The sequence below is a fragment of the Pelodiscus sinensis genome, chromosome 4, assembly GCF_052426305.1.
Source record: "Pelodiscus sinensis isolate ZL-2025 chromosome 4, ASM5242630v1, whole genome shotgun sequence".
Classification (NCBI taxonomy): domain Eukaryota; kingdom Metazoa; phylum Chordata; order Testudines; family Trionychidae; genus Pelodiscus; species Pelodiscus sinensis.
The window spans coordinates 114331255-114356801 of record NC_143055.1 but is presented as its reverse complement, the minus strand read 5'-3'; the positions used below and the strand labels follow the sequence as shown (position 1 = coordinate 114356801).

Below are 25547 nucleotides of genomic sequence, written 5' to 3'. Positions count from 1 at the left end.
ATTAGTGCTTGAAAAATAAATAGGACACCAAAATGATTCCATGCTGTCAAGTACTGTATAATTGCTCCTACATTTCACATTGTCCACAGGGTTTTTTCAATACGGAGAGTCTTTGTTAACAGTTTTGTGTGGCTCTTGTTGTTTACCATTGCCAATTTTGTTGAGCAAAATTAGCACTGGTAAAATCTACACTAGGTAGTGATGTGTTCTATATACCAAACATTGCTGTATTCCTATAGAGTGTAACAGTCGTTCCCGTGTACTCAGGGAAGAGCAATGAATAAAGTGTAATAAAATGCTGTGTAAATCAAGATTAGTATCTTTGATTTAATTACACTAGATTACTACAGGGCTTGTTTATCATATCCATCCTGCCATGCCTTATTCTATATTTAAGGGCTCTGTGTTTATATAAACCAGTAGTATGTTAAGTTAAGGACAAATACTTTCTTTGTTTTCATCACAATGAACATTTGATATAAATATTTTAATTTATGGCCATAATTGTTCATATTGGGAAACTATTTTCTCTCACAGTGGTCTCTATGGTGTAACAAAGATGGGAAATGCAGTTAAATATTTGTAAGTCTATCTTTCCTTTTCGCTTTTTATTTGAAACAAAGATAGCTGTTACCCTTTTGGTAAAAGTAATCAATGTTTGAAAGTTATAGCACCTCTTTAACTCTACTTAATAATTGACTTAAAGGAGTATTACATCTTGAAACTGAATTTTGGTGACTTTCCTAGCTAATTCTGTGAGGGCAAGTGAATTCCAAACACCTTGAGTACAGGTTTCCCTCATGCCTCACAAGGAGTGAAGCTATGAGTAAGATCTGCAACTCATCCCAAATGAGGACTGTATAAGCCCATGATACAAAAATCAAGCCCCTCTTCTTACTAATTCATGACACTACGAAAATGAATGAACCCTGTACACTCAGGTGAATTTGCTATTTATGTTCAGAGGTTGACTTTAGTTGCAACTTGCATGGCAGAAAGTGAATCAGGCCCACTAGAGAAGAAGCAGCCATGATGCTCTTGAAGGCAACTGTCAAGGGATTTTCATTATTAAAAAAAACAACTTTGTTTAATCACAGTTTATGAATATCTTGTTGCTCACTCCTATGGGAGAAGTCCAAAGAAAGGGCCCCTGAGGAGAAGAGTTCTCTGTGTCTTTCCTTCAGCATACAAAGGGTCCAATTTCCTCCCGATCCCTCCAGAGGAAAAGAAAGGGAAGTAGACCCCAGAACCAATGATACATTCACTTTTCAACAGCACTCTCCATGGATTGCTGGATTTAGTGCCCCTCCAAACGCAAAGAGTGAGAACTGGGTCTAGTAGGGTGGGGGAGCAACTTCTGTAGATAGATCTTGGAGAGCACTCTGGCCTCTTTACTGAAAGTCTGAAATTGAATCTTGTTTCTTTTCTAATATTCCTTCCTCTCTCGAAGTGCTGAGTGTTAATGCTGACCTCTTTTGAAAACAGAAACATTTCTTGAGAACAAACAAAAAACAAGAGAGAATTAAATGCATTTTACAAATACAGAAATGGGGAGGAAATAGGTCAAATTTTGGAACTAGCAGCCTTGATAAGGTCCCTTTTAAGTACTTGTTATTGGCTCTGAGGAGATCTTCTCTATATAATTATCCTAACATCGGGGCAGTGAGCAGGGATAACTACAAAGTAAAGTGGAAGAAAGCTTTGTTAGTTCTGCTGAGATTTTTTTTTATAGTTCCAGTCTCTCCCACTCACATGAAGAGATGAAAGAAACTGAGACTGCCAAAAGTTTGGATCAGAGAAAGGGTTATTTGTTTTCAGAGAGCTTTTAAGGAATTAAAGTTGATTGTGCAGTGTGTGCAAACCATTCAGTGCTGTCCTGCAGTTTAAAAAAAAACAATTGCACTATTGCTTATTCCTATAATGCCTATAAATTTGCTAGATGCTTTACAGATATAGACAGTTATGAGGGAGGTCCCTGCCTCAAAGAACTAACAGATACAATTAATCTGTTAAGGAGTGATGTGTGTGTCTCTCTCAAACTTGCACTTCTCCAATTTGCCCAAATGCTATTCTCACTCAGACATAGCATCTTGTTTGATCTATAATTACTAACACTACATACCAACACCCACTTCCAGTTATTCAATGCTTCTAACCTGCAGCTATTTTCAAATTATTTTTACTTATAATTAATCTCATTAATTTGTACACCTACTCAATCCAGACCATCAAATTTATCCTCCTGACAAAAAATCCTCACGATGCTTTTCTTAGTAGAGCAAGTCCTAGACCAGAGCAGGCAATAATTTTTGATGAGGGTGGGGGAAGAGGCCACTCCTAAGGTTTTGGTAGGCAGTAAAGAGCTGTAGTTTTCTATGGCGGGGCTGCGAGGCCTGGGATAGAGATTAAGTGCAGAAGGGAGGTCAGAATAGGGAATTGGGGTGCAGGAGATGGTGTGGAGTCTGAGAGGGAGTTTGGGTGAATACAGGGGGTGTGACAAAATCCCCTGAGACAGGGGATTGGAGTGCAGGTTCTGGGAGGGGGTATGGGTGCAGGAGAGGATTCTGGCCAGGGGGTGGGAATGTAGGAGCAGGAGTAGGGTCTGGGAGGAAGTTGTGGCCTGAGGCAGTGAGAGGAAGGTGCCGAGGTTTTGGGTGATAATCTGGGGGCAGGGGATTGGAGTGCAGGGTCCAAGAGGAGGTGTGAAAACAGGAGAGGATTCTGACCTGGGTAGAGGCATAGGAGGGGGTGCATGGTCTGGTAGGGAGTTGGATGCAGGAGAGGGTGGGGTGCCAGAGGCAAGGACTACTCGGAATTGCTTACCTAAGCAGTTTCAGACCAGCAGCACTTTGAAGCAGGGATCCCTGCCTGCAGCAGCTCCCAGCTGGCTGTTCCATGTGGCCCTCTGTGCTGTGGAAGGGAGGAGGGAGGAAGCTTCGTTTGCTGCCCCCTGCCCACAGCAAAATCTCTCAACTCCCATTGGTTGCTTTCTGGGCGATAGGAGCTGAGAGATTTTCTGGGGGTGCAGGTAGCACACCCTCCCCCTCCCCATGCAGCCCTCCTCCTTCCCATGCAGCACAGACAGCACAGAGAGCCAACAGGGAGTAACTAGCTGCTGTGAGTGGTGCTGCGCAATACTGCAGGGGCAGATGGGCCACATTAAAAGGCTTGATGGGCCGGATGCAGCCCAAGTGCCAGATTATCCCTGCCTCTGGCCTAGACTCTCTTCCACTGCCCTCCCCTTCCTACTTCACAAATCATCCATTCAAGTGTAAATGAACACTTCCTTTGGTAAGTCTGTTATTACAGTCAAACGTGTGTGGTACATATCTCCAGAACTTTTCTAACTTCCTATTTACAACCTGTATCTTGAATTTGAAGGCAGCATTTAAACTCTGTGTGCATGGGCCAGGAAAGCCACGTTATCCAGCAAACTATGTTTAAACATAGCTTATGCTAGAAAAAAGCAAAGATGATTTCCCTGGCAAGTGCAGAGAGGTACCTAAGAATAAACAAGACCTAAAAGTGATCTTCCTCTATTAACTCTAGCAATCAGTGGTATTAAATTATAGATTGTGCTACTACACATTTTCTTCAGTTTCTTCCAGCAGCTTTAGTAGTCAAAAAGAGACGAATTATGATTTATATGAAATTAGATTTACCCAGTGTTGCTCGGGTCCTTAACTCAAATAAGTTTTGTTTTTTTTCATTTAAACCATTGTTCTGGGGTGGGGCTGGGATGAGGGGTTCAGTATGCAGGCTACCCCGGGGAGAGAGGACAACCCCAGACCTCTCTCACCACAGCAGCTTGAAGCCAAGTGAGCAGCACCTGTCCATAGCCTCTGCAGATGCAGTAGGCACAGCCAGAGAAGGGGTTCATGTCCCCCAGTCGGGGGACAGATAGACACACACATAAACAGACACACAAACAGACAAACTATCTGAAATATATAGTAGATTGCTGTACCTTTTTCCATCCCTGCCCCCTTCTGGACTAATGGGGTTATAGCTATCCCAGTCCCAATTTCTGGCCCCTTGCTGTCTCTTGTGGTCATTCTGCAATATAACTATCTCTCCTGCCAGATTTCTACCCCCTTTCCCCTATTCCATTTTATGAGAAACAATCAAATTCCACACACATTCTATCATCCTTCCACAACCAAAACATGACCTTGTTTTAAATTACAAGAAGAGGAAGCTGCACACCAAATTTGGTGATCATAGCGCTTACCGTTACGAGGAGTTCTTGAACAAGCAGACTCACGGACAGACACACATTTCTAAAATATATAGAAAGAAAATTTCAGGCAGTATAAGATGCCTAACAAAAGGCAGACATGTAGCAAGCAAGAAATGTGAAGTCACTGAGCAGTTGCTGTTAGATCATTTCACTGTTGGTTTTGCTGTGCTAGATGAAGGTTTGCAGAAACACAAGAATTACTCCTACATGTAACATTGATACAGGTTGAATCTTTCTAGTTCAGAAACGTCTATCATCGGGAATGATTTTAGTTAGCTGGATGTCCATTGTTCATGGGTGTGGCCAAGTGTCTTGTGTCCCATACTTTGTTTACAGATACCAGTCCCGGCTCTCAGAGTTTTGTGGTATTTTTTAGCTCTAATTTACCCCTACATGTCTCTAACAGCCCAGTAAGCAGCAGAAGTGTTGGTAATGCTGCTTGGTAATATTGACCTCCTATGTTCCGGAAAATTCTCTGGTTCGGAACTGGTCAGACTAGAGAGGTTCAACCTCTACTTTAAGAGAGATACATACCACTGAACAAGAATGATCTAGTGATTGCACAAGGGAACTTGAAGCTAGAAAATTTGGGGTCTGCACTTTGCTTTGCCACAGACTTCTTGTATGGACCTATGCAAGTGGGAATTCGTGGGGAGATACCACAGTAATATCTAGCACCATGAAGTGTCACCTACCATAGAAATACCTGGCAGCAATTGGGGTCTCTGGGAAATGAAGGAAAACTAAGACTTCTTCTTACCTTTTTTCTCCAAACAAGAATACATGCTGGAGTGTAGGGGGGATAGTTGACATTCACTGTGGCATGGGCTATGATTCTGGTCTAGAAGCCATTAGCTACTGAAGCATATGGATACCCATAGGGATCCTTGTGTCTGTTTATCAGCTATGGGCCATCTTTATACCCATCCTCAATGATCATACGACCAAAACCTCCTTTTGCCACAGCTGTCTCCAGACTAGTGTTTTTAATCTCACAATTACTTGCAATTACAGTGAAAATCCTTTTATCCAGCGTGCTGGGTAATGGAAGGTGCTGATAAATTGAAAATGCCAGTTAATTAAGAGGGAGGGGGTTTGGAGCACAGCGGGGAGTGTGCAGGGTACGGGCATGGGAGGGACGGAGGGGCATAGGCACAAGGAGCAGGCTTGGGTCCAGAAGGGGGCTAGGGCTTACCTCTGGCAGCTCCCCATAAGCAGCACCCCATCCCTGCTGCTCTCGGCAGAGGTGTGTGGCCAGGCAGCCCTGCTGCAAGCAGGCATGCATCTGTCAGTAGGTACTGACCATCACCGCTCCCATGGTTCATGGCCAATGGGCTGGGAGCCACGAGTTAACACTTCGGGAGGGCCAAGGCATCATGCTTGCAGGGCTACCTGCCCATACCTCCCCCAGCATCAGGAGGGACAGTGTTCCCTACCATCCAGCACCCTGAGCCCCCTCCTACATCTCATCCCATGTCCCAAGCTCCTTTCTGGACTCAAAGTCCTTCCCAGAGCACACCCCGCAGACCCTCTCCAGCCCCCTGCCAGCCCCACACCAACCGCACTATAAACTGGATTTTCTGTGCAGATCAGAAATGCTGATTTATTGAGCTTCATTGTTGTTTAGTGAAGTGCCAGATAAAAGGGCTTTTGCTGTATTTTTTTAATCATTTGATAGCCTTATTTGAAATATAACGTTCAGAGCACTGGCTTATGAGAGAGAGAGTGAGCTGCAAAAGTCATGCCAGGAGCCTTTCTTTAGCATGACTCACACCAGAAGTCTTGATCTGGAGTCTTCCCTGCTTAGGTCCTTTAGCTTTATTTTAAAATGGCTCTGATAGATCCAGCTATATTGATAGGTGATATAAAGTCAGAAGTACTTTCTCAGTTCTCTAGCATTTAAAACTTACATTAAATTTAATCCTTGTAGCAGGTGTCAAAGTGAAAGCTACAGAGCTGGAAACACTCTCTCCAGCAGGCAGATACAGAAAATGAAAGATTTCTCATGCTGCCACACCATAATAAGTGTCAATAGTGCTCTTCAGGGGCCGTCTCTGAGGGTTAGAGAGTAACTCACTCTCCATTCCATCCAATCCTTGACTTCTTTATGAAGATTGCTACTCATCAACTGTAAGCGGTGGTTTTGTGACATGGACCCCTGCCTAATTAACCACCAGAAACCACCAATTTATTTCACATAGGCGGTCGTCTTACAGCTGTTTAGTAGCTCATCTGCTGACCTGGGTGGGAAATTAACTGCTTCTCATTAATCATTTCCCAAATCATCCAGTCTTTTGCTCTTGGTCGCCCTGAATACTCTACAGAATTCAAAATGCCTTGCTGAATTTCAGATATGTGTTCCAGCACACAGTTCCCCCTCCTTTTGCATCCCGTGTGAATACCAAACCAGCAGCAATACCACGCCACTTGTTAAGCTACTTCTATTTCTACTACAAATTCTGTATGTTCATCTGCCTCTCTTTTGGGTTATATCACAGCTCCATTGCCAGAAAGAGCCAATGTACACATACATAATTATAGACATGGAAAAATATGCTAAAGATCAGGAGATAAAATTAATTTCTGGTATCTGAAGCAGAGAGGGACCATCTTAAAAAGAATAACATATTGACGACAGTGTACAAATTAAATTTACCGTGAAAAATGACGTAACCTGTGAATACCATATGGAAAACCAGCAGAATCCTAGACTATGACCTCCATTGACAATCTTAGACTACTTGACAGATCAGGTCACCCAATTACATACCAGCAGGGTGCATCTTGTGTCAGTATTTGCTTTCCATTTTTGCACTGAATCTTATAAAGTACACACATCCCCCATTAATCAGTTTCTCAAGCAAATTATGAAATGGAGACCCATCAATGAACTTTTAGCTCTTTGCTGTGAACAGCTGATAGTTTGGGAGTTGCACACAGAGATTGCCTTGCAGCTTTACTTTGTGCCCTATAAGGCCGTATTACTGTTAGCTCTAACTTTTCTGAAGTGTACCAAAAAAAGAAGATTGTAGATTTGTTGAGATTATAAAGCAAATGACTGTACGGTGTTTTTCTATACATCTGCAACAGAAGTGTGGCATCAGCAAGAGACTGAGCATGCCTTGGTCATGCCAAACTGCATATATGTAGTCGTGCTTAGCAATTGTTAACTCATTAACCCTGAACACTAATATGGGGCAGGTAAGAATTATTCTCATTTTACAATTGAAAAAAATAAGGCAGTGTGATGAAGTGACTCTCCAAAGCTACAGAAGGAGCCAGTGCCAGAGCTAATGGTAGAACTCACGAGTTCCTAGTTTACTGTTCTGTGTACACGCTACTAGTCTATTATTTGCAGAATATGAGAGAGTGGTAATATATACTGCCTCTCCAAGCCAATCAAGCAGCTCATCAACCTGTGGCATGGGTATGCATCAAATTTGGACACAGCATTCACTTTCCGGAAATCTGTGCAAAAACAGGTGCTCCCATCAGGGTTTGGGGGCTAGGACTGTCGGGTTCTTCCAGTCACTGAAGGACTCCTTGATTACCCCCAATGCTAGCATCGACTGGAGTTCTTGATTTACGACTTCTCTCAGTTTCTGGGGAAGGGGCTGGGAGTTCTCTCAGAACGTAACTCCTGGTTCCATCTGAACATGATGGATGGCCAAGTGAGTTCAGCCTGGTTTAGCCAAGATGACGGACGAGAAGGTAGCGACCAGTTGCTGTGCCTGGTGCTTTTGTTTGGGGGTAAGGTTGGATCTAGTATGGACCTCTCCAGGTTTGGATGCATCTGTTACCTGTGGGCCCGGTTCCAGGGCCTGCGGGTAGGGGGTTATTAGTAAACCTTCCTGGATACTCCATTATTTTAAGAGGTTTACATGATACATTTGCCAGACTTTATGTTTGTCTGGCTGAGTAACCCCCCTCCCCTCCCCGGATTTAAATTGTGAGTGCTTAAGGTTCACTTCAGATGATCAGACTTCTTGTTTAAGAGCAGAATGCACTTGCTAGAAATCGACGACCCATTCCATAAGAAAACATGGGAGATGAAGAATATATCTGCAACATTTAGAGCAGTTAGTGGAATCTGAAAAAGTTTTTACTACTTGGAAGTGTGGTATTGTTAAAAGTCTAAGACAGTAAACTTTCTCGCTGACAGAAATGGAACATGGTTTGAAACCAGCAAGTTTTAAAATATGGTTTGCACTTGACACTTCCCTTGCCTGTTGTTGAGGGCCTAAGGCATTAGAGTTTCTCTCTGTCCATTCTAATAAAAATCAAAGGCCTGACTATTAATTGACACAGGAAATCCTGATATGCTGGGCTCAGTCCAACTGCGGGAAATACATTCTATCTACCAAAAATTACACCTTGTGTTCCAACAGAATGTAGAATTCTTTTAATTCTATCTTATTTCATTGTGTGAAGAATTTTTTTTAAAGATCTGTCCTGTCTCTTTTCAGAGATAGTTGCTTTTCAGTGGTGGGAAAAATATCCCTGGTATTATGCAAGCACTGGTCATAGTTATGTTTTGTAATTAAAACCGGCAATTGATCTGAAGAATACAGTGTAACAGCTCCAAAATTACAACCCTTACTTTGAGTACAGGATTAACTGAGTACAGAATCTATTTGCTGAGAATTTAAAGTTTACTTTGCATTAAAAAAGAAAGTTATCATTATCCCAAAAACAAGCATTAAAAATCAAGATTAACCTTAGCTTTTTCCTTAAAACCAAAATGCCAAAGATTGGATTGATTGATTTACTCAATGAACAAATCTAACAAAATATTTCACCAAAATCAGATCTTCACAGTTCCTAAAGTAATCTAACGAAGAGAAAAAGAATTCAATACACACAGACAAAAACCATACCAAAAATCATTTCTCAAGTCGTTTGAAAAATACTAGCTTAAACATTACGATACTTCTCATGTCCAACAAAGTAATAGACAAAGGCGATGAAAAAACTGCAGCATGTATTGTAAAACATTATAAGACTGTTAGAACTAGGTATTGTTATATTTAAAAAAACAGCTAGTTTCTGAAGCTTCAACTTCTTTATAAAAAAGTATAGCTTATATCTATACTGCATAGTTCTGTTGCAGGGATAAATTCTGTAGCACTGAAATCACAGAATACTTGAGGCCCAGAATACAAAGATTTATAATTACATATGCTAACGGTTTTAATCTGAAATGGAATGCTGCAGTACAGGACTAAGACGTTAAACAAAACAGCAAACTGAAAAAGTAGACTGTTCCCACGAAAGCTCCTGATACCATCTATATGTTTTGTTAGTCTATAAAGTGCTACCAGACCATTTGTTGGTTTTTAAGTTTATCCTGTACAGACTAACTCTGCTACCCCCTGAAGCTTCCAAAACGGCAATAGTTCATCTTCTTTTCTCTCATGGGAGTCTAAAATAATTCCATTAAAATCAGTGAAGCTCTGACAATTTACATCAGCTGGGGATCTGTCCCATTAAATTTAACAGCGCATTTTCTGAACTTTTTCTTCCTTTTTAATAATGAGATATTTGCATGAAAGCAGAATTTTTTCCTTTCCAGTTTTTCTGTTCCTGATATTTGTTTCTCATATATAGTCATAATCTTCTGTATGGCACATCATAATTATCTCTACAGAGCTAGTTTTTATGTCTCAGAAGGTGAGGAATAAGCAGCAAGAGTAGATGAATGCCTCCGGAGAAAGATCATCCAAATATGTCCCCTTTAATAAAATACAGGAAAGAGACAATAAAGAATAAAACATTGTCTATGTAAGAAGAATTCTGTTTTATCTAAGTCTGTCTCTTTTTCTTGCTCTGTAAAATCTATTGAAATTTCTAATGTGGTCATCACTGTAGTATCTCAACTTCATTTTATGTAGAACATATTAAAAAGTTTTCATAATGTAATGGAAAGTATCCAAAGATAGATAGGTTCCAATTTTGTGTTCCTTCAGTGGGAGGTGAAATCATACAGATAGAAGGATGGGTCATAGGAAGGAAATACTGAAGACTTAAAGGAAAACAACAGTATGTACTTTAAATATACACCACTCATTAACATCTGATGACAGTAAATTAATTTAAAAGTGTAATAAATATCAAAATCATAATTTGCATTTCTACAGGAAGCTCCCTTCTTGGCAACTGGACAAAGCATTTGTTTTAAGCATGTGAACAGTCCCATTTAAATCAGTGCAATTACTCATATGTATAAAATTTGGTAGGCTATGAATCAAGGACAGAAGAGATAAGATGTTCCATTAGATTCAAGGTGTGGAAATCGGAAATTGCATAACTGTAAGTTAGTCTGAATTCATGTATCAAGTTGTCTTACCTGTGCCAAGAACATTTTGGAATTTTTAAACCAAAAGAATATTTAAAATGTAAAATACTTTCTGTGGTCATAGTGCTTAGTTTTGCATATGGCAGAAATTCAGAAAAGCTCTTAAGTACATGCTTAATGACAGTACTTACATGCTTAAAGTTAAGCAAATGCCTGGCTGGATTGATGCCTTGGAAGATGAAGTGAAACTAAACAGTTTAATTTTTTAATCTAATTATATACTACAATATTGCTGCCCAATTTGGATTGCAATTTCTGCAGTGGAATGTTTGATTCCAAACAGAATGCCATTTTCAATGCTTTACTGTTTAATATTGAAAATACTTCTACAGGTTGAACCTCTGTAAACCAGTACTCTTTTGTCTGGCAACATCTGGATGTGGCAGGATCAGAGAGTACCTGTAGAGTGCTGGTGCCTACAAGCCCTGCAAGCTGGCAGGGCTCCAGGCTGCTAGCAGCGAGTTGCCAGCGGGGCCAGTAGCCACCGCAGGGCTGCTCAGTGGGGCCTAGTGCCCAGTGTGCCCTATCAGGGCTGCCCAGAACACTACAGCAGGGTATCATGGCAAGCCCATCTAGGCTGCCTGAGGAGCTGGGAGTCCAGCGCACAGCAGGGGGCTGTTCAGCAGTGAGGCTGCCCAGAGGGCAGGCAAGAGCGTATGGGGGCCGGCAGGACAGTGGGGCCTGCTGCGGGTTCAGGGCTGAGGGCCGATAGCATATGACCTCCACTGGTCTGGCAGAATCCTCATCTGGGACCTGTCAGATCTCAAGGGTGCCAGATCAGGGAAGTCCAACCTGTACTAATACTTACTTTGTCTAGTGTGGTTGTATTGTTGATTTTTTACAAACAAATACAGAATGTTGGGTCTCGATTATCCATATCCCTTTAAACAGATTTTAAATGTGACACAAAAATGTATTTTTAAAAAATTATAGAATTTATACTGACAACTTTATAAGTTTGTTTTGCTTTACAGTACTTTTACAAAGACAGATCTGTTCCATGCATTAGTCTGCATCGTCAAACTAAGTCTGTGTGGAGAAGCATCATTAAAATGTCAGCCCCCCTCAGGGAGGGTATGTCTACACTACAGCGCTAATTCGAACTAAGCTAATTCGAACTAATGGATCCAGACTAAAAAACTAGTTCGAATTAGCGTTTTGCTAATTCGAACTAGCATGTCCACATTAAGTGGACCCTGAACCGGGGTTAAGGATGGCCGGAAGCAGTGCCGGCAGGGCATCAGAGGAGGACTTAGAGCATGGAGATGCTGTCTCAGGCTAGCCAAGGACTGTGCTTAAAGGGTCCCGACCCCCACCCCGGACAGACAGTTCTCAGAGGTGCCCCGCTTGCAAAGCAGCCTTGGCTTGGATTGCCCGGACTACCCACACTGGGCACATCACACCACTAGGCCGTCAGCTCGGCTGCAATTGCCGCAGGCTGCCATCTGGGGAAAAGGAGCAATTGGGGGGATGCAGGAGAGGTTCCACCCCCAGAAGCCCGCAGAGCCAGCCCAGTCCTCCCCATCGGGGGCTCGTGCCCCATTCCTCCCTCACCTCCTTCCACTTACCCTTCCCTAACCCCTCTTCTTGATGTACAAAATAAAGGACAATTGTCTTCAAAAATGGAATCTGTCTTTATTGAACAAAACTGGGGGAGACTGGGAAAAGGAGGTGGGAGAGGGGAAAAGAGAGGCTAGGAGAGGGGAGGGCAACTAAAATGATCAGGGGTTGGGAACAGGTCCCGTATGAAGAGAGGCTAAAGAGACTGGGACTTTTCAGCTTAGAAAAGAGGAGACGGAGGGGGGACAGGATAGAGGTCTCTAAAAGCAGGAGTTGGGTGGAGAAGGTGCATACAGAAAAGTTCTTCATTAGTTCCCATAAAGAAGGACTAGAGGACACCAAAGGAAAGGAATGGGTAGCAGGCTTCAAACTAGTAACAGAAAGTTGTTCTTCACAACGCAAAGCATCAACCTGTGGAACTCTTTGCTGCAGGAGGCTGTGAAGGCTAGAACTAGAACAGCGTTTAAAGGGAAGTGAGATCAAGTCATGGAGGTTGGGTCCATGGAGTGGTATTAGCCAGGGGGTAGGAGTGGTGTCCCTGCCCAAGTTTGTGGAAGGCTGGAGAGGGATGGCACGAGACAAATGGCTTGGTCACTGTCTTCGGTCCATCCCCTCCAGGGTCCCTAGGGTTGGCCGCTGTCGTTAGACATGCTACTGGGCTAGATGGACCTTTGGTCTGACCCAGTACGGCCAGTCTAAGCTCAGGGCTCAGGGTCGGGGGTCTCAGTGGACCCCCTTGATTCTCTTGCACACCTGCTCCTGGGTGGCCAGGCTGGCAGCTCTCCTACCCTAGCCGGCCACTTTCCTGTGCCTAGTGCGGAGGTCGTGGACGAGGTCCACGATGTCCGCACTAGCCCAGGCGGGTGCCCGTCTCTTGCGGTCCCGGGCAAGCTCCCGGGAGCCGCCAGCCTGGTCCCGGGAAGAGGGGGAGGGCTGGGGGGCATCGGGTGGGTGGCTCGATCCGTGCCAGGTGCAGGGTCTGCTGGCTGGGTGCTGGCAGGCTTGCACCTGGCACGGGCACCGTAGCCAGCCTGTGCCCCTTTAAGGGGTCTGGGTCCGGGAGGGAGGCAGACGAGTTTCCCTGGTGCTGGCCAGAGTGGCCACCAGGGAAACCTGGGGAGGGCTAGCCTCCCACTAGTTCGAATTAAGGGTCTACACAGCCCTTAATTCGAACTAGTAAGTTCGAACTAGGCTTAATCCTCATGGAATGAGGATTACCTAGTTGGAACTAAGCGCTCCGTTAGTTCGAATTAAATTCGAACTAACGGAGCGCTAGTGTAGCACCTATGAAAGTTAGTTCGAACTAACGTTCGTTAGTTTGAACTAACTTTGTAGTGTAGACATACCCGGAGAAAATAGTCTAGTTCACTGAAGAGATTGAAACAATTATGGGTTTTTAAAAATATGCTTTGAAAACATCTTTTTGTGTTTTTCATTTGGCAAACATTTAGTTTATCAGCTAAGTTCCTCATAGTGCAGAAATGTACACAGGTATTGAGCCTTATACACAACAGGATGGACTGCGCCCAAACTTAACCATGCATATGTGTTTGCAGGATCAGGATCTAAGATATCATAACTATTGACTGGAGGGGTTTTTTTTCCAACATGAAAGTCTATGAAGGTAAAACCTTGGAGCAATGAAAGAACTGCAACAATGCACTCAAATGTCTCAATAAAGTCACAAATAAAGGATCTCTCAGAGCTGACTTGAACAGAGCTATCCTTCAGCCTCTGGTGGCCTGGACTGAAAATCCTGATAGAGACACTAATAAGAAATGCTTTTGTTCCATTCTATGACAGATGTGTATAATGACATCTTCAAACATGATTCATATTGTATAGCTCAGACTCTGTGTTAAAGAAAGTTCCAAGACTGGTGCTAGCAAAACCAACTGAAGATAGGATTAAGCAGTGTTTGATGCTTTAGGCTCTCTTTCCCAACACACACCTGTGTTGGCTGAATCTCTGCTCTGTAGTGACCTTATTTTCACAGGCAATACACTCACCCTGTTGTCATTAGGCAAAATATTAGCACAGATATGGTGCCTTCATAGTGTGAACCAGGGTTTTAACTTCATCTTGTTCTGTTGTTTCTTACAGTCTTAGGCATGGCTGGTGGGACTACAAGATTTAGCAAGTGGGGCTGGGAAGCTCAGAAGAAAATGATGTAGTCCTACTGGGAAAAGCAAAGGGGAGCAGTTTAACTCCAAATCTTCATGTCACTGACTTTCTGGGATTATGAGTTTAGCGATTCATTTTGGAAAGGTGAATTGTACCTGGATTTTCATTCCAGCAATGTATCAAACATCCAAAAATATATTAAACCTGCTGGAAAATGAGTGACAGACTTTCTAATCTTGATACAAGACGTGAGGTTAGTTATGCATATGTAAGATCGGTGACAGTGTATGTCACTCCATAGGTATCCCTTGTTTCTCTCTCTTGGTTAAGCTTTCTTTGATCCAAGCACTTCCTTTCTACCTCCATGAATGAAGAGGAGCAGAAAGCAGTTGATCCTTCTCCTCCATGAATGCTGATATGCACACAGAGAGAAGGTGGTAAATGCAAGCTCTGTACCATTCTTTCCCCTTCCTCTTGAAGTCCTTCTGTAAGAACTGGGGTTTGAAAGCTGAGACAGGCTCAGCAGGAAGGCGAGCTGCCTCAGTGTCCTCTGCCAAGCAGGGATTTTTGCCATCAGATAATACCACAAACTTTAATTTATGCCAGTCCCCCATCTCTAAATACAATCCCCATCCAAAGGAGTGTGGGGGATTCAGAGTATTGTCCTTTAAAGGTTAAGGTACCCCAAAAGCTATTCAGAGGCATAGAACAGCTGTGCAGCATATGCCCTCTGACAGCATCACAGAAACTGCCATGCCCTCACCTTCCCCATCTCAGTGGAACAATTTGGAAACAGTTGCCAAGTTTCATGTTCCTTACACATGGATTGTTTGGCCCTTTCTTCACATAAAGGTTGAAAGTTGGGCTAATCCCATGATCTATGACAATTTTGCTTTGTATGTGGGACACCCAGATTGGAAATCATTAATATGAACTGCCATGAGCTCAGCCAATGAGTAAACCACAAGGGGGATTTTGAGAGGCTCTCTTTTTGTGGGAAATGCATAGTATTTCTGAGCTCCACATGATAACCTAATCCACACTTAAACCCTGTGAGCAACTCAGCAGTGAGGCCAGGCATTTAACAGGAAGGCTGAGGGTTAGGATTGAAGCACATTGATGAAGCAATTACTTGTACGGCAGTAGGTCTGTACTAGTCACATTTTCAGGAGAAATAATACTCCAGTCTCCCAAGCTGTCAGTCTGGCATCATTAAACAGCACTAAACTTACTTTAAAAAAAGTAAAACCCTCTGTGAGCTGTGAGTGATGCATATTCAGCAGACATGTGAATTCACTCATTATGCTGCTCTCTCATTAAGCTCACAGGAATAGCAAATGTTTATTTTTAAAAGCCACCTAGGAAAAAAAAAATCCGCACCAAGCAGCCTGGGAGCTCCTCAAGAGTGGGAGAAGTGCTAAACTACGGAGCAGCAGTCAGGCTGAGAACAAGACATTGCCTCACACTATGATCTTGTGGGGATGGTAAATGACTTGGGATTAGTGAGCATGCGTATGTGTAAAGTCTGTAGTTTAGAGACTGAGCAAGGAAGAGTGGAAGGGAATTTGTAATGAGCACTAAAACAGCATGTGGAAACCCACTTTTTCTTTGTTTTGAGGTGTAATGTGTGGTAATGGGCTGGCAGTGAAGAACTTCTGTACTCACTCCCTGTTTTGATACAGGCTTCTTTTGTGGCCTTGGGCAAATTATGTGGGCCAGAAGGCCCTAATTACAGTTCCACTCTACTGCTCAGTGCTGGGGTTGAGAAGCAGCAGCACCTGGTTACTTCTGAAGACTCAATGAAGCAGATCACTGGTGTGGAGGAGGGATATACCCAGTGACTCTGTGACTACACCCGTTTACCAACCAAAACCTGCGTGTAGTAGACAATGGCGAGTTAATATAATGACCTTCTGTTGATATGCGTTTTAGTAGTTACATTCCTAGATTGTCATTGCTCATTAAAAGTGCTGTCAATCGGGTAAATATTGCATTTTATTAATATCAGAACAGACTTAAATGGGGCCTGCATGTTGTGTAGTTTTGCCTTAATCTTTGTTTTCATGCCTATCAGTGTAAAAGAAGCTATTTGCATATATATTTGCATTTAAGTTGCAGCCTTTTGCATGTGCTGTGAGTATCATTGTGGGCCCCGGGGCTTCCAAAGTTGAGTAATCCTGTCTGGCCTAAGGAATGGGTATATAAAGAACATGTTATTCTTTATAGCCAAGTGTTTTCCCTGCTGGTTCAGTAAACATGGCCACCAATCTTGCACCTAATAGCCTGTATTATCTCACAACATTAGACAGGGATTTTATTATAGTTTCATACCTCCATTTATCACTACAACAGGGCTTTAGGGTTGTTTTTTTACATATCATTTTTTCTGGTTCTTGCTTGTCATAGGATTTGAGCCTGCAAACAAACCTAGATTGACTCCCAAACATATTACATTTCTCAGTTTTCCAAGAGAATTTTTATGGCTGGTATGCATGGACAAGCCCCCAGCCCCACCTCCAGTCCCACCCCTTCTGCTGAGGCCCCACTCCTTTTCTGCTCCCCACAGGGAGGCAGGGCAGATGGGCACACAATTACCCCAGTCTCCCCGGCCTCAGAGGAGGGTGTGCTACACACCCGGGTCTGGCCTCTCCAGCCCTGGAACATGGTGCACCACATGGGTGCAGCTCCACCTAACCTCTTCAGCCCCAGAGGACGGCATGCTGCCCAGTCCAGCCTCTCCTGCCCCAAAGCACTGGGGGATGGAGGAGGGTGTGTTGCCCGGCCTGGCCTCTCCAGCCCCAGAGCATAACAGGAGAGGGAGGAGGACGTGCCACTTGTCACAGCCTAGACTCTCCAGTCCCAGAGGACTGCACACCACGCAGCCAAGCCTAGCCGAGCCCCTCCAACACCAGAGCACCGGGGAAGAGAGGAGGGTGTGCCGTGCAGCCCAGCCTCTCCAGCACCAGGAAGGCGGGCACTGGGGGCAGGAACACTTCACCCCCAGAATGCCTACAGCAGGCATTCTGGGGGCGGTGCCAGGTTGACGGTTTGGGAAGGCAGAGCCTTCCTCTGCCTTACACACCAGACACCCATGTTGGTATGAGTCATTCTTCCAAAAGCATTAATCAGCACATTAATCTCTTTTGCATCTTTTGTTACTCTGCCTGTATCCAGTGTGGCTTATTCACCAAAACACCATCTGTATGGTGCTAAAATGAAAACCTGAGAAGACCAGCTGTTCAGTTGCCCACCAACAAGAGTTCATTTTCTTTTCTTCAGCCTCCTCCTCTTTGCTTCACTGTTGAAAGACCAAAGACAGATTTTATAGAATTAGTGTTAACAAGAACTGAAAGGTTTTAAACCTCTGTTACATAAGATTGGAGCATTTGCAGCAATGGAATTTCATTCTCAGAAGCTGAGCGATCTGATTTCATATTGAGTGTACAGAAGATAAGATACTGGATGTTATGGGATGTGGTCAGAGAAGACCCTTTGGGATTGTTCCCTGGTGTACTGATCATCCCACTGACGCCCGCTTTCTTGCTTTCTGGGGTTCCTCACCACCATGTCCCAGTGGTCTCCCCCACACCAGGTGGAGAGCTGGAGTTACTACCCCCCTGAAGAGCAATGCAGATACTGAAGCACTTCAGGTCTGGCAAGATGCAATTCTAGGGCACAGCACCCAGGAAACCAACTCCCAAAAGAGATCAAAACCCCAAATAAATCTGTCTTTTTCTTAGTAAAAGTTTTATACATGGAAAGCTCATGAGGATATTTGCCCTTTTTATCAATTAAAGAGAGAGACGCACATTGGTTGTTCCCATAGGTAACAGTTATTTACACTGGGCCTGACTGTAAACAAAAGTGTTTCTGTTAAGTACAAACAGTAGGATTTAAGTGGCTGCAAGTGAATATAGGCCAATATAAGTTACTGAATTAAAATTAAAAGAAAATGCATAGCTAGTTCTAATTCACTCAAAAATGTATTGCAAGCAGATTTTTACCCTAAAGAGCTGTTCTTATTTTAGGCATAGTCTTCAAGTCAAAGCTGATCTTTTACTTGGTCTTGGCTCACCAGCCTTCTTTGGAGTGTGTCAGACCAGCCGAAGACAAAGGACTGATAGCTTCCCATTGATTAAATACTCTTTCTCCCCTTCCATAGAAAACTACGAGGGTCAAAATGGAATCTCATTACCACATAGTATGATCACATGTCTCACTACTCCAATCACCATTGGACTTACAGGACAAATAAGGTTGTGATCAATTTAACAATTTGTAAACCAGTCATAAAGGCTTGTAGGGGGATGAATACTAGTAATGGCTCTCATTAGAACATTTAAAACTATAAATAGTCTCACATCATATTTATTAGATACATGAACAGTCTGATTAGTTGGAGAGAGTTTGGTATGAAGTATTTGATGTGTTACTTACGAAGGCTCAGAGCACTTTGGCCTATTACAAATCCAGAGAAAATCTTCATAGTAATTTTGAACTTAAAGTAGAAAAGCAAAAAGGGAGGCAGTGTGATCTAGGGAACAGAGCGACTGGGAAACAAGGTCCTCTTTATTTTCCCACTTCTGTGTCTTGATTTGCTGTGTTAAACTTAGAAAATTATTTTATTCTCCATGTCTTAATTTATCAAATAATGGCTAGAACAACTTTCCTTACGATGGTGTATAGATAAGTCTTTGTAGAGTGCTTTGAGATCCTTCAACAGAAAAATGCTATCTATGTTCAAAGTATTATTAATCAGCCTCTCTCATCACTCTGACTCAAACATTGAACTTATTATCTGTATTAGTACCAATTGATTAATCCTTTTGTTGTAGAATGGTTTCTCTTTTGTAGCACTGGTTCTCTAAAATCTGGCCCACGAGTGTCCTTGTAAATGAATTACATATCACTGAAGAGATTACACTTAACTCTGTTAAAGAATGTCTCCTTTTGTATGATTATGGTTATGCTTGGAACTCTACGGTGGTTTTTTTTATTTTATTATTTTAAATTTAACTCTTTGTTTTACAGATGAGGGCAGGAGTGCAGTTGACCATGCAGGTGGTGCACAGATTGTAGTAGACCATTTAAGGTCACTGTGCAGTAAAACAGATCCAGCCAATGAGAAGCTCTTGACTGTCTTTTGTGGCATGCTGATGAACTATAGCAATGAGAATGGTAAACAACACTGAAAATTTGCTTTATGTCTGCCAAAAGAACCCAAAGCCTAAAAATCAATCATATAGCTCGATTCAACATGTAAACTTATTATTTATTAAAAGTAAATGCTACCAAATTATTCATTTTTCCTGATGAACCGCTTCAGAATAAAAATAGCAACATACTGTATAAAGTTTTTATAAGTATCTTGAATTATGTATTTATATGTTTGAAAGGGGTACATGTGATATATGATACTGTATTGGAAAAATACCTTTCCGGAGACAAATCAGGTTGTATTAATTTAAAAAAGGGTCCTTACAGTTTTAAATGTAAGATTATCCCTGACATCAAACTTTGTCTTTTTTAAAAACATGATTACTTAAATATAAGCATATAGTTTTCTCTTACATTACTTTTCTAGTGAAAGTATATATAAAAGCACTTATGTTATTCTATTTCATATAATTTAGGGATAATTTATACACATATAATACTGGTAATATATTCAAATAGTAAATATCTATTTTTAATCAATAATAATGATGAACTGATGGGTTTGGGATGGGATTGGAAGGCGAGGTTAGGAAAAAATGGTACATAACTGGACTTTTTTTTTTACATGAAAAAACATTGAACCAAATATAGTCTTCTAAGAAGAGGAGTTGTACACGCAAATGGGTATTTGGGTGGTGGACATTTTGTTTGTATAGGCAAGTAAGGCAAGTTATTGATGCGTATTTTCACATGTTCTGTCAGCTTATGAAAGTTGTACCCATTAAGAAAAAAGGCAAAAATGAGTAGTGCTAACTAGTTCCAGGATGTGGGCGTGTCCCCATAATACCCATGAATTGGAAACTTAGCCAGTCAGTCATGCACATTTCTTACATTGAAATTTTCCAACATGGGAATAACTATCTTCCATACCAGCCACTCACCATAAGGTTTTGAGAGCACCAGGGAAGAAGCTCTTTTATGTCGTTAGATAACTCTGACACTTTCCAAATTCACCCCAAAATTATCCTATTTTTTGGGATGTCCCCCATGTTAAATTTCTTTTGAGCTTTAATTCACCTATTCCTCTGACTCCTCTTCTCTCATCTTAACCTCTTCTCTGTAATTTCTTTCTGGTTGGGGATAGTTTGCTTGTTTGTCTGTTCTCTCCTATGGTCCCTTCTACCTTGAGAAACTATCCATGTTTCTTGTCCTCCCCATTCTCCCCTTTGCCTGTTTCTCTACTCTTAGCCTAATATTATGCAAGAATATCTATTTACAATACTTCCTTGCTGGTTTTAAATTACAGCATTTGCTTTTTCTGCTCCATACAATTTCCCTGCAGTGTTTTGCTCAGCTGTTTGTATGAGAGTCATACTGTATCTAATTCTGTGAAGTGTTATCTCATTATTTTCTCTTTTGCATTGAAGCGTCTTGAGTAGATTTTCCTACCTATCAACTGAATTTCTGGATTCCCCTGCATTAACTGGGTCTAATGAGGCATCCAGTATTTCTAATAACTAGAAAGATAGACCCATCCAAAAGCAGACTTTTTTGCTGTCTAGAGGTATTGGTTTTGCTTCAGTGATCAGGCTTCACTAAGTCCTCTGGGTAAACTAATTACTGTGTAAACGCCAAGATAAACAGCTGTTGAAAAGTTAAATAATTATAAATATTGAATGAATGACTTTTAACCAGAAAGAAAATCAGTTTTGTAACTGCATGCTGTCGATATACTTCAGATGCACCCCTGTGAAAATGTGGAGTGTGTGTTTCCCACACTATTCTTGACTTCAGCCAGTACTACTAGGTCTTTAATCTTGACATGAGTCTAATGGCCTGATCCAACATCAGTTGAATCCAGTTGGAGTCTGTCCATTGATGTCAGTGGGCAATGGATTGGGCCCTAAATAATTTGCTAAATTAACAGGCAAAATTACTTACTGACTTCATTTTCTAAGGAGTAGTCAATGATTGTGCCTGTATGAGCTCTCATAGATGTTCACACAGATAATTTCCTATATAAGTGGATAGGTGGCCTGTTTTGCTCAAAATTTCTGTTTGCTTGGGGCCATATTTTGTCTCGAGAGGCACAATGGGTGCATGTGCATTTTTTCCAGATGCCCCATGTAAATTTGACCTATAGACTATAAAATTTTCAGAAGGAGGCGGGGGGAGACTTCCTTTTGTGGGAGCACAATTTCAGCCCAGAAAACTTACAGCTGTATTTTTGCACCCATCATAAGTTGAACTGTGGGCACAGATCTGAGTACTTGCAGCACTTAGCTACTCGATTGCAAGTAAAAATGAGGAAATCAGAAGGGCATGTTTTCAGATTGCATCCACAGTTTCATTCTGTGTATGTACAAATTATGCCCATAAAAGGAGGGATACCTTTTTAACATTTACTCATAAATATCTGATCCTACATTGCTTGCATTTAACTAAAAAAAATCTAGACAAATCTAAAAGAAAAGAATATGAGAAAATGTAATTAGAAACACATTCCTGCTTTGAAGACTTCTACCTAATGTTGTATTCTTTCCTTTATCCTCTCCTGCTTAGCTTACAGTGCTGCAAAATTACAGGTTGGAACTGTGAAGTTCCCCTCACTTTTTTAATCTCTCATATTCTACTATCTGTCCAACTAAGAACAATTACAAAACATTTTATTCTGAGTTACATTTGATTACCTATGAATATCTTCAACTAGATTTTTTAATGATTTGCATTTTATGGTAAAAACCACAGGTATTATTTTTGATTATTTTGTTTTAAACCCTTTGTTAAAATATGCAACATTCTCAGTTTGGTAATATTTTTAGTTTCAGATAGATTTTAACACAAAATTATGTTCTTTCGGCATACAAGAGACTCATTGCTGAAGTAATCTAAAGCAGAGTTTCTCTCAAGTTGTTGAAGAAGGGTATTTACCACAAACAAGATTTTTCAAAGCAGGTAACTGGAGGCCAGCTACGTACAGCTAATTGCTCTACTTTAGAAAAAGCAGAATGATCCACAATTTTTGTGCATCGTGCTTATTTAGAACCGTCCAATTTGACTAGATGGACTGGTTTAGCTTGCATCTGTAATTCCATTCATAACATTGTTCTGTAAGTTCACAAGTTAAGAATCTTGTATATAATCCTTGTTTGTTATAAAAGGAATGTGGTCTGCTTGTGCTTCGGCATGCTGTTTCTCAAATATTTCTTTGTATCCCTCTCAGCATCTTATTCTTTCATTTGTCACAGGGGCATGCCAGAGCGCTTGTATTTGCCATCTTTCATAGCTCTTTCAAATGTATCAGAGATCTAAGACTATTTTGCCATTAACCCTTGGGTGCTAGATGTCAGTTTACTGTTGTTGGCAGACTTCGCTTTCTACCAGCACTTGAAAATCTTGACACTTGGTCTTATTCTGAACTGGATCTGATGTAAGCTGCTCCCCTCTTCACTTTGCATCCTAAGACTAATAGTGCAAAATATGTTCTATGTACAAGTAGAAATAAAATTAACATGCCATATGTGTTTGTAGATCTTTTCCTTCGTGAGATGGTTTTGAAGGAAATGTAACAAAAAAATTCTGGCTTTGACAAACCATAGAAACTCCAGAGGGGATGCAGCAACAGCTGTTCTGGCACCTTTCAGTGGGTGCCACATGCTCACCCTACCCACCCTACAAGCTCTGCTGTCACTCTACATCTTTCTGTGTGTGCAGAGGGTGAGGAGGGAGAGGAATGGCAGAACATGATCTAGAGCCTGCAAACTCTTACTCACATGAATAGTTCTTCCTAATGCAAGCAGTCCTGTTGGTCTCAATACCCTTCCTGTGAGCTGAGATTACTCATGTAGTAAGGGTTTACAGGATCTAACTGAAAACTGGGTAATTAATTTTAATTATGGTTCTAAAATTTATAAAGCACTCTCAAGAAGCTTTTAGTAAAATTTGCATGAAAGAACCACCCCAGCAGTACTTTGTTTCCTAGGCAATGAAGTTGTAGGTAAGAAATGAAGTGGATACAGCGTGTGTGTGTGTGTGTGTGTGTGTGTGTCTGCATAAATCTATATATAAAAAACAATCTTTTGTTTAGAGATTAATTACTCATTTCGTTTCACTTTAAACTTTAATCTGTCAAATTTGTCTTTTATTCAGTGCCTTTGTAAAATATCTAGATGCTGTATTATACAATCACTAAGCCTCTCTTAATCTTGCAAACTCTCCATCAGTATGTGATAGGAATTAATTCTTTGGGTTGATTTATGTTCTGCTTCTTAAAAAATGTTTTGTCCTTCTCTAGAAACTGTAACTGTACAAGGAGTGAACAGGAGACCGATGATGTCATCATAATGGCCTAATAGTAATCAATATTCTAGTAATGCTTCTCTCTGAGACTTACTTTTGCTAATTCTCATGTCTGCTGTGGTTTGTGTTTCATTTGCATCACAGCTAAAAATGTTAATTGTGCTTGCAGCCATAAAGATACTTCAATATCTATGATGTTGTAGTGGTTTTTTAAACAATGAAAGCTCAGTGCATTTGAAAGTAGGTAAAGCATCTTTTAATAATCATGGGACAATTAATAATCATCACTTAAATATTATTATATCCAATTTAAATATACTATCTAAAAATTAATATTGAATGTTGTGTTGAATACCAGCAGCTGTTTGTTGGGTATTAAATTAATTTATGTCACAATTTTGTGTGCTACAGATTTTCCTTTTAGTGTTCCATCAGTAACATTGATCATAGCTTTAACATTGTTGGAAATCCTATCCAGAATTCTGGCCTAACCTAAATTAATATTTTAATCTCAAATTCAAAAAATAAAGTTCTTCAATTTGGGATATTCTCCCCAGATCCCTTTCTTTGGAGTTACCATGTGTGTCATGTGAAGGACATGGAGCCATTGAAATTCAAGTTTTAGGTAGGTAATAATTTACACTGGCGCATGTATTGATTGACATATATCTCCTTGCATATGCATCTGTATTGCACACCTCTTAGTGCTTGTCTTCCTTATAGAACATGTAGGATCTGCTGTCAATGTGACTTCATGTAACACTGTCATATTTTAGTGGGTATTTGCTGTGGCTAAATGTTAAGAGTAAGAAAAAGCCTTCAGGTTCTAAAAATTCTACTTCCTATTAAGACAGATGGTTCTGATTCAGCTCTAATGTAAGCCAACAGAACTTCAGCAAAAGTCAGGCTGAATTAAGCTCTGTGTCTGTCATACTCTGACAGACTATCCTGAATAATCCAGTCTGTGTGGATCAGCAGAAGAGCCTCAGTCTTGCTCTTATTTGCTTTGCATTATTACTCTTACTTACTGGCTTGAAGACAGAACCACTTCTAGGTTTCAAAAGCCCCTAGAACTAAGAAGCCATGCAGGGCTTTTGTCAAAGGAGAAGCTGAGCATTCTCTGCTTCAGCTGTTACGTCTTTCCCTCATCATCCCAGAGCATCGCTTAGAAGTAAAGACCAAATTCAGTTAAGAGACTCTTCTTCTCAAGGAATATCCCTTAGAACGAGCATTAACAAATCACCTTCAATTTCATTTTGTTTAGGGATCCCACTCACAAATTATTTAAGAAAAATTATTTTCCTAAATTTAGGCACTTTGAAGCCTGGCCTGCTAGTGTCTGCAAAGACAGCTTCATACTCTTAATAGTAACAGAGCTAAATGGAATCTCAGAAAGTTAAGAGATTGTATATCAGGACGAGCCTTAATTACAAACAAGACAAGGAGATGAATACATCCCATGCATGCTCTGCAACTAATCAGCTAGTCTTATAATTCCTCTGTGTCAAAGGAAAAAACAATTTACCCTATGTATACATATTCTAACTGAGGAGAACACCACTGTGCTCGCATTTCCTCCCTACTGCTGGTTTAGGGCCATATCCATTATAAGGACATTCCTTCACAGGATTGGATTTTGGAACTGAATCAGATGCAAGACCTATTTTTTCAGTCCATACAGCAGTGTCTTCTGGTCCTATGTGCTTACTTGTTTCCTTACTGTCATCCCAATGGCCTATAAAGTCAGTCAGCTGCAAGACCTGCTGAATGACGTATGGCTTAGCCTTTCATAAGAATAAATTATTTCCTCCC

General features: G+C 41.3%; 1 protein-coding gene across 6 annotated transcripts in view; it reads left to right on the top strand.

Annotated features, from left to right (window-relative positions):
- RAP1GDS1 (Rap1 GTPase-GDP dissociation stimulator 1) overlaps positions 1-25547 on the top strand; it is a 151422-nt gene that overhangs the window by 94489 nt on the left and 31386 nt on the right. For 5 of the 6 annotated variants that reach the window (XM_006130131.4, XM_006130130.5, XM_006130135.4 and 2 more), the window contains one exon: positions 19311-19457. The exons of the other annotated variant lie outside the window; for it this stretch is intronic. In XM_006130131.4, the coding sequence (XP_006130193.1) occupies positions 19311-19457 (147 nt within the window). The remainder of the gene's footprint in view (positions 1-19310; positions 19458-25547) is intronic. 6 annotated transcript variants of the gene reach the window in all.